This window comes from Gopherus evgoodei, chromosome 3 (genome assembly GCF_007399415.2).
Source record: "Gopherus evgoodei ecotype Sinaloan lineage chromosome 3, rGopEvg1_v1.p, whole genome shotgun sequence".
Taxonomy (NCBI): domain Eukaryota; kingdom Metazoa; phylum Chordata; order Testudines; family Testudinidae; genus Gopherus; species Gopherus evgoodei.
The window spans coordinates 146575967-146589389 of NC_044324.1; the positions used below are offsets into that span (position 1 = coordinate 146575967).

The 13423-nt window shown below is 38.9% G+C and overlaps 1 protein-coding gene across 2 annotated transcripts in view; it reads left to right on the forward strand.

The window, feature by feature from the left end:
* Window positions 1-13423, forward strand: part of ACTN2 (actinin alpha 2) — a 97906-nt gene that overhangs the window by 55851 nt on the left and 28632 nt on the right. Inside the window, exons 7-12 of one of the 2 annotated variants that reach the window (XM_030556963.1) lie at window positions 351-432; window positions 2862-2947; window positions 5830-5922; window positions 7571-7801; window positions 9016-9163; window positions 12391-12541. In XM_030556963.1, the coding sequence (XP_030412823.1) occupies window positions 351-432; window positions 2862-2947; window positions 5830-5922; window positions 7571-7801; window positions 9016-9163; window positions 12391-12541 (791 nt within the window). Of the gene's footprint in view, window positions 1-350; window positions 433-2861; window positions 2948-4620; window positions 4707-5829; window positions 5923-7570; window positions 7802-9015; window positions 9164-12390; window positions 12542-13423 lie in introns of both variants that reach the window. The other variant, XM_030556962.1, reaches the window with a different exon arrangement.

Below are 13423 nucleotides of genomic sequence, written 5' to 3' on the forward strand. Positions count from 1 at the left end.
GAAAGCTGTAGACCCAGGGCTTCAGCCCAAGGCAGGGGGCCTGTAACCTGAGCCCCAACACTTTGGCCCTGGGCAGTGGGATTCAGGCGTCAGGTTCACCCCCAGGCCACAGCAAGTCTAAGCCAGCCCTGGCATCCACATTAAAATGGGGTCCCAGTCCACAGTTTGAGAACTGCTGCTCTATATCTATGAGCTCAGCTTTTTTGAAAGCATTAATTAGGACTCATTTCCAGTGAGGAAAATCTAGTCTTTGTATCAGGCAGAATAATCTTCAATATACGTACTGTACCCTTCTTGCTATGAGAAAAACATCTGGTGTTTAACTGGTTCTAATTTTTGCTTTCATGCAGGATGACCCTCTAAGAAATATTAACCTTGCAATGGAAATTGCAGAAAAACATCTCGATATCCCTAAGATGCTGGATGCAGAAGGTGGGAGCTAAAATTTATTATGTACCTTGAATAAGAAGTAGGCAGTAAAACCTGTCACCTTGTACATACTTTTTTTTCAAGATTGTTTATACATGAATCATCACAATGATGCCTCTTTCTTATGGTTCCTTTTCAAATTACACCTCTACCCTAATATAACGCTGTCCTCGGGAGCCAAAAAATCTTACCGCGTATAGGTGAAACCACGTTAGATCGAACTTGCTATGGTCTGCCAGAGTGCCCGCCCCCACCCCCCTGGAGTGCTGCTTTATCACGTTAAATCTGAATTTGTCTTATATCGGGTCGCGTTATATTGGGGTAGAGGTGTATTCCTCCTTTTTAGTTTCTTGTTTGCTGGAGAATTTCACACTTTTTTGTTCTGTTAAATATTATTATTTACTATTTATATTGCAGTAGCACTGAGGGTCCCAATCTTAGATCAGGACCCCATTGTGCTAGGAGCTATACAAACAGAACAAAAAAACAGTCGCTGCCCCAAAGAGCTTAAAATCTAACTGTAACACAAGATGGTGCACAGATGTTAACAGTTTAAAAACACTCAAACATTGTATACTGCTGAAATCAAGACTTTAAAAGGAGAACTATAGCTAATATAGTCCTTCCCAAATATACTGCTGGGAACATGTGCTACCCATGCTGGAAGCTGAAGTTGAGGAAATTACTGTTGTTTAAAACAACAACAACAACAACAAAACCTTTATTTGTATTTTTTCCAAATGATCAGTTTTAATGAGTAGTCCCATATCTGAGTCCTTTAAAAACACTTCAGAGTCTTTCTAGAAACAATATGAAGATGATGTTAAAGTAACTCTTGGAACTAACTAATCTGTAGTTTGGGCATGAATGGAGCCAAAATATGAAAAGTTGCTACTTTAAATATATTAATTCTGATCTGGTATCTTGTCAGTTGACTGGTCTCAATGGGTGGAATGTTCCCAAGCACTCAGTCTTGGCCTGCCTGCTCCCATTGAAATAAATGGCAGTAGAGTTAGTACTGGGTGCTTTTGAAAACCCCACCTGAATCACTCAGTGATTTCTAGCATCAATTTCATGCTTCAAAATTCATTCTCTCTTTGTTCCTGGAAATCTGACTCCTGTTTTAAGTAACACCTTGTCCTTCTTTCTGTAAACTAAGATGAAAAGTAATTATTCAACATATCTACCATCTCCTTATTCATAGATACGAATACCCATTACTATTTTCTTTTTTGTTCAGCTTCCTTAAATATTGTATTCCCTATCCTGCCATTTTACACCTTAAAAGAAAAAATATACTTTATTAGAATAATCATGAATATGTGAAATATCCAAATATGTGCTGTCAGCTTTTATTTCAGTTTTCAGATTCTTTTAATATATCCTTTTCAAAAGTTCATTCTTAACCCCTGTAAAATAAAAGAAACTGATGCTGAATTATGAAATATATTGGTTATTATCTTATAAAATCCTACAGTTAACTTTAGAAATTTTATCTGCTTTCCCTGGTCATCTCACCAACCCTACTATGGGCATTTTTGCGTTGGTGCTAATGCCGTTCAAAAAGCCTCTTCACTGATAATCAGTATGAAATGCTTAGTCACGTTCTGCCCTTATCTGTTGCAGAGTGTTAAAAGGACCATCACTGTCAATGTGCCCAAACTTCAGTCATATCCTAACTGGCATTCTAGTTATTTCCTCCCATAATGATGAAAAATCCATCAGCCTTCCAAGATAAGAGGCTAAACTCTATTATGATTTATGTTGAGATTAACTTAAAATAGAATCTGGCTCAAAGGATGCAAAACTGTTAAAAATCAAAGCTTTTCTGAGTACTAGATTTATTCTGGATCACAATAGCACATGTGTGCTTGTTTTGCAGGTGTCGGATACAGTTCAATACTCTGCTACTCATGAGAACATAGAGCAGGGCAGGCAGAATATAGGGACACTGTTTTAACATGCTTCACATGCACTTTTACATCCATAACTAAGTTACTATGACAAACTCTATTTACATTCACACATGGTTAACTCTGGAGTGAGTAAGTCTAGTGACTTAATTGAAGTTACTCTGGATTTACATAAGTGTAAATGAAAGCAGAATTGATCTCAGGAGGTCTGCTTCTGCCAACCTTCCCCAATAGTTCTTGAAAATTGGATCTTGTACAAAACAGTGGAATGTGGCAAAGCCTGTACATCCTAGATATTCGGATATTTTTAACATTTCAAGTAGAGCAATTTGTTCATTTATTGATTCCTAAAGTCTGATCAGCATTGATATGAGTGAATGAAAGCAACCGGAATGACCTTGGGTTGGTTTTTTTGTTGTTGTTGTTTTTAAATCCTTGCAGCATGTGAAGTGGAGTCATCATCAGATGGAAATATATTGCCATTAGACTATCTGAGCAGTTAACCTTCTTTCTACACAGATGTAGTAAACACTGCCAGCCCTGATGAAAGAGCCATTATGACTTATGTTTCCTGTTACTACCATGCATTTGCGGGTGCTCAGAGGGTGAGGTTGTAGAAGATGGATCAGATCTCACCCTTCACCTTCTGTGGGTTTTTTTTTTAGCATTTTCTTCTCTTCTGATCTTTCCCCCGCTAGTTATTAGGGGAGCATCCTAGAGCTGAGCAAGACCTCATTTCCTTTTGCCTAATTTTCTCTGTGCACTACAGTCTCTGTATAGTCAATAGAAGTTTAGCCATTTGTTTGTTTTCCGGAAACATATTTTTCTGTCCCACTATTATGTATCTTTACTAGTAATATCAAGTAGGATCTCAATAGTTGGTTACTGAACTGGACAGCAGACATACTTCCCTCTAATTGAAACCTCTGTGCATTGACTTGAATCAATGTTTAAAGAGCAAGATGAAAATAACCAACTCAAATGGAAAAAAGAGATCCCAACAGCAGTCAGATTATCTCCACCACCATGCCAGAAACCCTGGATATTATTCCTAATGTAGATGTCAAAAATATAGCAAAATCTCAGAAAATACACCCCCCTTTTATATTTTCAGGATTTTTTTAAGTGTTAGCATTTTAATGTATGTGCAAATGCACAGCAGCATAAGGCATTTATTATATGTGATGCAGACACAAATATCATATACAGACATCTAAGTGGAAATCTGGAATTGTATTTCAGCAAATAGAAGCAAAAAAATAAATACAGTAGAATCTCAGAGTTAGGAACACCAGAGTTAAAAGCTGATTGGTCAATCATACACCTTATTTGGAACTGGAAGTACGCAATCAGGCAGCAGAGACAGAAAAATCAAAAAGCAAATACTGTACAGTACAGTACTATGTTAAACGTAAATTACTCAAAAATAAAGGGAAATTTAAAATAAAAAGGTTTGAAAAGGTAAGGGAACTATTTCTGTGTTTGTTTCATTTCAGTTAAGATGGTTAAAAGCAGCATTTTTCTTCTGCATTGTAAAGTTTCAAAGCTGTATTAAGTCAGTGTTCAATAGTAAACTTTTCAAAGAACAACCATAACAATTTGTTCAGAGTTATGAATATTTCAGAGTTGTGAACAACCTCAGTTCCCAAGGTGTTTGTAACTCTGAGGTTCTACTGTAAAGAGAAACTGAGAATTGAACACAGTTCAAATGTCACATGGTCACTCTAGGAATACTGATATATAGTATTAAAAAGCTAACAGATACTTTTGCAAGCTTGAGCTACTCTTCTATAGAGAAGTTCTTCCCAGGTCAAAACAGCTAAAATTCTGTGAGTTATGTAGCTTGTCTTTTACATATCTTAGTTAACAGGACAGATTTTAAATTGTTAAATGCAATCCTGCAGCTTTACTGTTGTGAGTAATCCTTATGCATGCAGGTGGTCTCACTGAAGTTAATGGGCTTACTCCTGTGAGTTACAGTGCATGAATAGGGGTGCAAGATCCAGCCTTCCTCAAAGAAAAAAAATTCCACCTCATTGTCTGCAAGACTTCAGTTTGATTTTCAGCATATTGATTTTTTTTCCCTGTCAGCACCAATAAATCTCACACACCATTTATTCCAGCTTTGTCTCCAGAGAACATAGCTGTGGGCCAATACCTGCTTAGCATACAGAAAACAAGACAGGGTAACAACCATTTTGTGCTTCTCTTTGTTCAGCCTGGTTTCTACGCCTCTATTTTTTTTTCTTTTCTTTCCTCCACCCGCTTCCTTTTGTAGATATTGTGAACACTCCCAAACCTGATGAAAGAGCTATCATGACTTATGTTTCCTGCTTCTACCATGCTTTTGCTGGAGCAGAGCAGGTATTAATCAATGGTCCCTTTGTGCTTTTTGGTTGATTGTTTCACATTTCCATGAGATTTTTTCACCTGAATATAGATCTGTGTGGTTTTAATTAACATTCCCAGGTATTATTTGAATGTGGATGCTTGTTTTTAACTAACTTCTGATCCTGATTCAGTTAAAAGCCCTGTAGCAAATTGGATTTTTTTTTGTTCCAAAAGGCATTACCATTGACGTCTCTATTCTGAGGGTCTTCAATGGTTGTAAAAAACTATTTTCAGGAAAAGTAAGTTTAGCGAGACCTTGTTTTGCATATGGACCTCAGGCCTAGCTGATGCACAACTTTCCTTGCAGGAGCAGATCTCAGGTGCACAATCAGAATAAATATGCAATATTCAACTGACTTATTGGAATTACTCCAGATTTACACTTGCATAGAAGAGCAGACTTTGACCAGTTGTGTACATTCTGGCTGTTATAAATGCAAATGACTTGTAGAAACTGTGTGAACTGGGCTTTTAATTTGCTTGGGTCCTCTTTTGCATGTTCCTAACAAACCTAATAGGTTTCTAGTATGATTGTTTTAACCTAATACACCTCTACCTCGATATAACACTGTCCTCGGGAGCCAAAAAATCTTACTGTGTTATAGGTGAAACCACGTTGTATTGAATTTGCTTTGATCCGCCAGAGTGCCGAGCCCCGTCCCCTGGAGCACTGCTTTACCGCGTTATATCCAAATTTGTGTTATATGGGGTCGTGTTATATCGGGGTAAAGGTGTACCATAACCTGAAGAATAGTCTAAAGTCACTTCCAAAGTAAAGATTTATTAAATGACTCTAACATTAGTGTGAAACTAACTCCTATATAATAAGGCTTTAATGTTTAACAGAATGAATTCTGTGTTGATTTGTACTCTGTGCAGCACATTGAAGTTAGGAGAGTTTTACAGGGAGACTCACAGCAGAATTTGTCCCAATAACTCTGAGAAGGGCAAACTTACATGTGAGTCATGAGAACTAACCAACAGTGATAAGAAATGCAATTTTTATTTTGAGCAGTCACATTCAGCTTACTCAAAGTTTGTATCTGCTTGTGAACATGATGACAGCTATGTCCTGTTTGTTTTCTGTATTTTACAGGCTGAGACAGCAGCTAACAGGATATGTAAAGTGCTTGCTGTGAATCAAGAAAATGAAAAGTTGATGGAAGAATATGAAAGGCTAGCAAGTGAGGTAAAGGCTAGCAAGTGAGGTTCATAGAATACAGATGATGATAAATTCAGTGCATTATTTACAATGAAAATGAAGCAAAATTTAAGTTACATACAGCTGACAATCATCTTTATCAGAGGGGAAGGATCGTCCAGTGGCTGGAGCATTCGCTTAGAACTCGGAAAAGCCCAGCTCGATTCCTTGCTCCATTACAGGCTTCTTGAATAACACTGAACAAGTCACATAGCCTCTCTCTGCCTGAGTTCCCCATCTGGAAAATGAGGATAATAGCACAGGGGTGTTGTGAGGATAGACACATTGGAGATTGTTAGGCACTCAGATACTGTGGTAATGGAGGCCATCTAAGTACCAGAGAGAGAGAGATCTTTGAGGGTTTATACATTATAACTGCTTGCACAAATAAGGAATCTTAAATTCACTTACTGTTTTCCATAATTCTAGTTTAAAAAAAAGTTTCTTTCCTCTCAGCCAAAAATAGTAACATGATTGATAAATATAAACAATCTTTAAGTGATAAAAATAAGACGTTTAAGTATAAAGTGGTCCATAAGGATTTTATTTCAAACTGAAATATGAGGGTATGAAGTCTGAGGTATTTCACAGGCAGGCCAGGGAAAGGTATTTTTCAAGGTGTATCATAATGCATCCCTTCATCTCTGGAAGCGCTGAGACTCAGGAGATCAGAGTTTTCAACTCTGCCACATGCTTTGTGTGTGTGATCTGAGGCAATCCCCTCAGTTCCCCGTTTGGAAAAAGGGGATAATGATCCTTTGCTGGATAAATTTAATAATATTGTGAGGCTCTCAGATACTGCAGTGAAATTACCTACCTAGAAAGAGAAACAGATTAAAACTGTGCCCTGAATTTGAAATGTGAATTTTATCAGATAAACTACAGCAACTTTTTGTTTATTAATTGAATTAATGTTGTTTTTTTAATCTTTCCCAAGTCTTTTACTGATTAGATTACAATGGACTCTTACCATAAGGTTTTCTGTTTTAAAACTACATCTGATATTAGTTAGTTTCCTGAATATATTGTAGACATTCTGGGTCAGATTCTGCAGTCCTTTCTTGGCAAATGGGAAATTTGCCTGAATAAGGACAGCAGGGTTTGGCCCACACTAATAATGCACACCTCGCAATAACGTACGGAGTTCCCTAGATACCAAAATAGCTTTGTGGAGAAACATGCTGTATCGGTACTAACTGTTTCTTTTTTTTAATGTGGAGTTTTGTAAGTGACAAGTCAGAGAGTTGGTGTCTGCCCTCCTTGCATAGCCTTGACTACTTGAGTTGCTAAGGCCACGATTTTTAAAAGTAGCTGGTGATTTGGGGTAACTCAGGTTTTGGTTACCCAACTTGAGATACCTTGAAGAGACCCGATTTTCAAAAAGCCAAGTGCTCAACACCTTCAGAAAATCAGGTCCCTTTAGGATGTCTCAAATTAGGCATAAATTGAGGTACGCAAAATTACTAGTCATTGAAAATCTTTTGCTTAGTTGTCACTAAGCCATTGACTTTGGCCATGACACTCTTGTTAAAGAAAAGACACTGGAGTCTGTACATTCAGGATTATCAGGTGTTTTTTTTTTTGGTTCCATTTTCCATTGCTTTGGGTTTTAATTGTTTGTGTCTGTATGTGATAGCTTTTAGAATGGATTCGTCGCACGATCCCTTGGCTGGAAAACAAAACACCCGAGAAAACAATGCAGGCCATGCAGAAGAAACTAGAGGACTTCCGAGACTACCGTCGCAAGCACAAGCCTCCCAAAGTCCAGGAAAAATGTCAACTGGAGATCAATTTCAACACCTTGCAGACAAAACTGAGGATCAGCAATAGGCCAGCTTTCATGCCATCAGAGGGGAAAATGGTTTCAGTAAGTAAGATATGGGCCCAGTCTCTTTTCTCCTTTCACCTGAAATTCTCAGTAATATGTGAATAGATGGGATCCAATTACTATTCCAAAACATCTTCACTCATTTCAACTTGCAACATCTAGTTCTCAAGTACCAGCGGTGCTAAATCAACAATACTTATTTTATTCAGTACTTCATTCTAAGACCATTTCTCTCTCTGCCTGTGGTCCTGCCTCTTTTTAAGGCTGCCTCCACTTCAGTAATTCTTCTGCAGCCATGAGAGTGAGACAAATCCCTCTTTTGGAACATAATCAGTACTGCTTTGTTGAAGGAGCTAAATGGTGTGATTGTGTTTGAAGCAAAGTTACCATTGATTTCATTTGGAGTTTTCTTCAGTGCAGGACCTCGGAATTTGGTCCTGGCACAGTTTCAGTATCTTTTTCAGCTTCAGTTTGCAGTAGATTGTTTGTTTTTAATTGAATGGAGCCTTATAATCTGTGAAGTCAAACAATAGTTCCTCCAAATTAACTCTCAGCTCTTGATAAGAGTTTTGGAGTCATGAGCTTTGAGTGTTTTAGGTGTTGAATACAGCCAACAAATGTCTCTACTATGCTGTAATCTTGTTTTTAAGCTGTTCAGGTTTTATAAACAGGCAGTACTGTTAGCTGAAAAATCTATCTGGCTCACAAAATATCATAGAGACTGGCAGTACTGGCTATAAATGGTGCCTATGTGCATCTATAAAAGCTCAAAATATTCTGCAAAGACCACACAACAGGCATCAAGCTTTTTTTTATTTGTCAGTGTAGACCAGAAAGCTTAATGACTTCGTGTTCCAGCAAAAGTGCACATTGTTTTTGATATTAGCTGTTCCATCACTGTCAGGTTCCAAGACCAAAAAATTTTTATTTTGATAATGGATGCACAAAACAGTACACTTTAAGGATATTATAAATCACCTTCATTGAAATTACAAGATATAAAATATGCATGGAGGCAGTGGATAGATAACTGCTTTGCATGGACAATAACATTTTGTACACATTGTTTCCAGTTTGCACTCACCTACACATATTTTGTCTGGTATAGTTTAGGTGCCTATATTTGAAAAATTTGGACCTAAATTTCCATTTTTGGAGCAAGATTGTAAATTCTTGTAGAGTTCACAAATTTGAAAGTCAGAGGAGATACAGAGTAATGATTATAGTCTCATTCATCCCCAAACTTCTCATAGGATATTGCTGGTGCTTGGCAGAGACTTGAACAAGCTGAGAAGGGCTATGAGGAGTGGTTGCTGAATGAAATACGAAGACTGGAACGACTTGAACACCTGGCTGAGAAATTTAGACAGAAGGCTTCTACTCATGAAACCTGGGCATATGGTAAGCAGACCTTGGTGAAAGTGTTTCAGATAAATTTATCTGTAAATCAGTACTGGGTATTTACAAACCAAAATCAGCTATTGAATAATTTGGACAGTGGTATAAACCTAAAACTAACAATGACTCTGGAAGCTTTCTAGCCTTTTCCCCTACACTCATCATCTTAACTTTTCGGCCACGTAGTTAATGAGATTTATCTTTCAACTACATTGGCTGACCATTCAATAGAGAAACAAGTTGAAATTTTTGTTACTGGTTTTTAAGATCCATAGAACAATGCCATGCTTCTGGTTTAATGTATCATCCAGCATTTTTGCGAAGATTGCGTCATGGTTTCATTTGCATATCCAGGTCATATGACCAACCAGTCAGAGCTACAGTAAGTCCAGGAAAGAATCTATGTAAAAGGCAGATTTCAGCAGAGTGTGATTTTACTGAACAGCAGCAAAGACAACCAGGATTTGTTCCAGCCAAATCCCAAAACTAGTTATGTTAAATTGTGACTTTCCTTAGCCAAGTTCAATAAACAATGTTCTACAGTTTAGCTTACCTCCACAGAATTTTAGGGAGAAGATGGGAATGAAGAACCTGGCTTGCTTTGATGTGGACACAGCAACGAAGTGAGGACAGATACTTACATGGAATTAAGCGGCAGGCCACAGCTTTTATTAAACTTTAACATAGGGGAGGGGTGCTACTGCTAGTCCAACCCCACCGTAATTTAGAACAGCTGAGGGGCTGCTCTCGCATACAGCACTGCTGTAAGGTCTCTTTCAGGACCTTACCACAGTAGAGAATCTATGTAATGCAGTTCTACCCCACCATGCTCCTAGCTTGCCTCCACCATGCCCCTTACACTCTCACCACAGCCCCTCTGCTGGCCGTTTCAAACCAGAGTCAAGCCCATAGTGAGCTGGTTAGAAGCACCCAAATCAGTACATGGCTGTCAAGTAAATGCCAGAAGTGAAGCTGCGATAATTCTGAAAGACTCTTTACTGAGCATGTGCTACTCTGACCACGTGTCATAGCTCTGACACAGGGGAATATATAGCAAGAGAAATAATGGTCCCCTCTGGCCTTAAAATCTAGGAAATAGTATGTGGTGAACTGAAGCTAAAGTGGCTGTCTGTGAATTCAGTTGTCTCTCTTAATAGTAAGAGTTCCTGATGAGTGAGAGGTAATCTTTCAGTTTCCGATTTTATTCGCTTTTTTTGTAACCTTTGGTAAGTTAGGATAGGGTTGTAAGGATTTGGCATTTTCTGTTTAAAAACCAAGAGCTGCCACATATCTGAGTCTTTTGTGGAGGTTTTGGGCATGAGGCCAAAGTGAATAATGGATTGAAGGCAGAATTTCAAAGAAGATAAAGTATTGCTAACATAACTTACATTGAACATATTGGTCTGATTGCTGACGACATCACCCAGGTCTTCACTAGAAAAGGTTTGACAGTATAGCCAGGGCCGGTGCTACCATTTAGGCGATGTAGGCAATGGCCTAGGGCGCCAGAATTTTGGGGGGGCGCTATTTTGCTGGGGGAGCGGCACGCGGGTCCGGTGGACTTACTGCAGTTATGCCGGCAGACGGTCCGTTGCTGGAAAGGCTCCGGTGGAGCTGCCACAGTCATTTCGGCGGACGGTGCGCTGGTCTAAAGGCTCCGGCGGACCTACCACAGGCATGCCTGCGGCAGGTCCACCAGAGCCTTTAGACCAGCGGACCGCCCGCTGGCATCACTGTGGCAGCTCCACCGGAGCCTTTCCAGCAGCGGACCGTCCGCCAGCATTACTGCGGTAAGTCCACCAGGGCCCCGGGGGGCGGCAAAATGGCCGTCCGCCTAGGGCGTCAGAAACCCTGGCGCCGCTCCTGAGTATAGCTTATGCCAGTCACCGTGCCCAGTGCTGACATAAAATTGTTTTTGGCTGTATAACTTATACCAGTGCTCTGAGCAAAATAAGATATACCAGCAAAAGAACTTTTATGCTGTTATAACTGTATCTATAGTAGGGCCTCTTTTGGTACAGAAACGTTTCAAAAAATTACACCCATAGCCAACATTGCTATATTGGTAAAAGTTTAGAGCGTAGGTCAGAATTGTGTGAGGTTTGTGAGGGCATAATCACAGGTTTTTTTTCCCACTCTTTTTTTCCTTGGCGGTTTTTTAAAAAGAAATTAAACAAAATTATTGGACTTTTTAGGGGAATGGTTGTTTTTTGCATCCATCCCTTTCTTCTTTTTTTGTCCCTTCCTCACACTCGTTTTTTTGTTCTTCTACTGTACTCCACTTTCAACAACTAAACAGCAACAACAAGGCCAAAAGTTTCAAAATTCATGTACATCCGCAGACAGTGAGAATAAATTGCAGTTCAATGTTAGACGTGAAAAAGCCACTGAAGTGCTTGTCAGCACCTGAAAGATATGGAACCAAAAAATAGAGTTTCTGGGCCTGCCTTAAACCATCACAGATAGTGGTTCACTGAGCGAAGAATAACCAGTACATTGATCAACGTACCGACAACCTGGATGTTTCTGCTTTATTACATCTTTGTGTTTATAAATTAAATGTTAACAAAGGGCCAGATTTGAGAACTCCATTACTCAGATTGGGAAGAAGGCACTCACCCAAGTAGTCCCGCTGAAGTTAATAACGACTTGGTTAAGTAACACTTCACTCATGCAAGTAGGGAGTTGACAATCTGGCCCTGTGTTGGAATGAGTTTGAATTACCTTGCTACTTATTCCATGTTATACAGCAATGTGTCTGTGTGAAACAGGCTGATTCCCATGTGGGAAAATCCTTTAGAAATGAAGAGAAAGTAATCTTTAGACAGGCTTATGAATGATTCCATGAAACATAATAGAGAATCGCATCCCAGTTTTAGAATTCTATAGGATTGTTTCAGAAACCTACAGAAAAGATCTTATTATGTTCTACAGCTTTATACAATGATTACCATATGGTATTTATTGTTTCACCCTATTAAATTCCATTGGACTTTTCCAGTGAGTTGTTAATAAAGGCATTACACTGGGGATGAAATCTTAGCCCTATTGAAGTAAATCAATGGGAGTTTTGTCATTGATTTCAGTGGGGCTAGGTTTCACACGGGGTGGGTGATACTGATCAAAGCACCACAAAGCTGGGCCCCAATTTAAATGACTGACTTGTGTGCATTCTTGTTGCAATTAATGAATTAATAATGAATTACTGATATTTTTGTTTTTATTTTCAGGCAAAGAGCAGATCTTACTCCAGAAGGATTATGAATCTGCTTCTCTGACCGAAGTCCGCGCTATGTTGAGGAAACATGAAGCTTTTGAGAGTGACTTGGCTGCCCACCAGGACAGAGTAGAACAGATCGCAGCCATTGCCCAGGAGCTGAAGTATGTTCCATTTAGAGGCATGCAGCTGCTGACATTTAACTGATAAACTATTTCCAATGAATTCAATAGTGTCATAGGTACAATGTAAGAATTCCACAGATAGCTTCATAAGGATATTATCTGAGCTAGTCATTGACACCTTTCCCCCTTTTTTTAATTGAACTAAATATAGACATGCAACTGAATACAATTGTTTCAGAGCAAACATTTTAAAATTGACTTAACAGTAAGCTTTTGTTTCTGTAGGTGGGTAAATTGTGTATCTGGTGGGGTGCAGGTAGGTGGAATTAGCCTGCCAGTTCATGTGTTCTCCTACAAGATGCTAGATGTGAAATCGTTCTCCTAAAAATTATTTCTTTCATTTTACTCACATGAGTATAATATAGATCCAATATCGCAAGCTGATATTAAAATAATTTCTTACATTTGCATCGCTTCTCCTATACTTAAAAAACTAATTCATATTCCTTCTCTGTATAGTGTGTGCCTTTCAGTCTGTCTAAGGTACTTGTCAGGCCCCCATTACCTCACAATCTTTAAAGTATTTATCCTCACGAGCCGCACTGTGAGGTGAGGAAGTGGTGTTAGCCTCGTTTTACAGAGCAGGAACTGAGGCACACAGACACTTGTCCAAGGTCATACAGGAAATCTGTGGCAGGGTAGGGACTTGAAACCAAGTTGACCAAGACCAATGCCTTAACCACTGGGCCAGCACACACACACAGACACACATGCATGCACGCACACACTCACAGAGAGAATACAAATTAGTTTAAGGGTCCAGTTCAGCAATACACATAAGCACATAATACATAAATACATAAATACATGCTTAATTTTAAGAGTGTGGATAGTCCCATTGAATTTAGTGTTGTTATACTG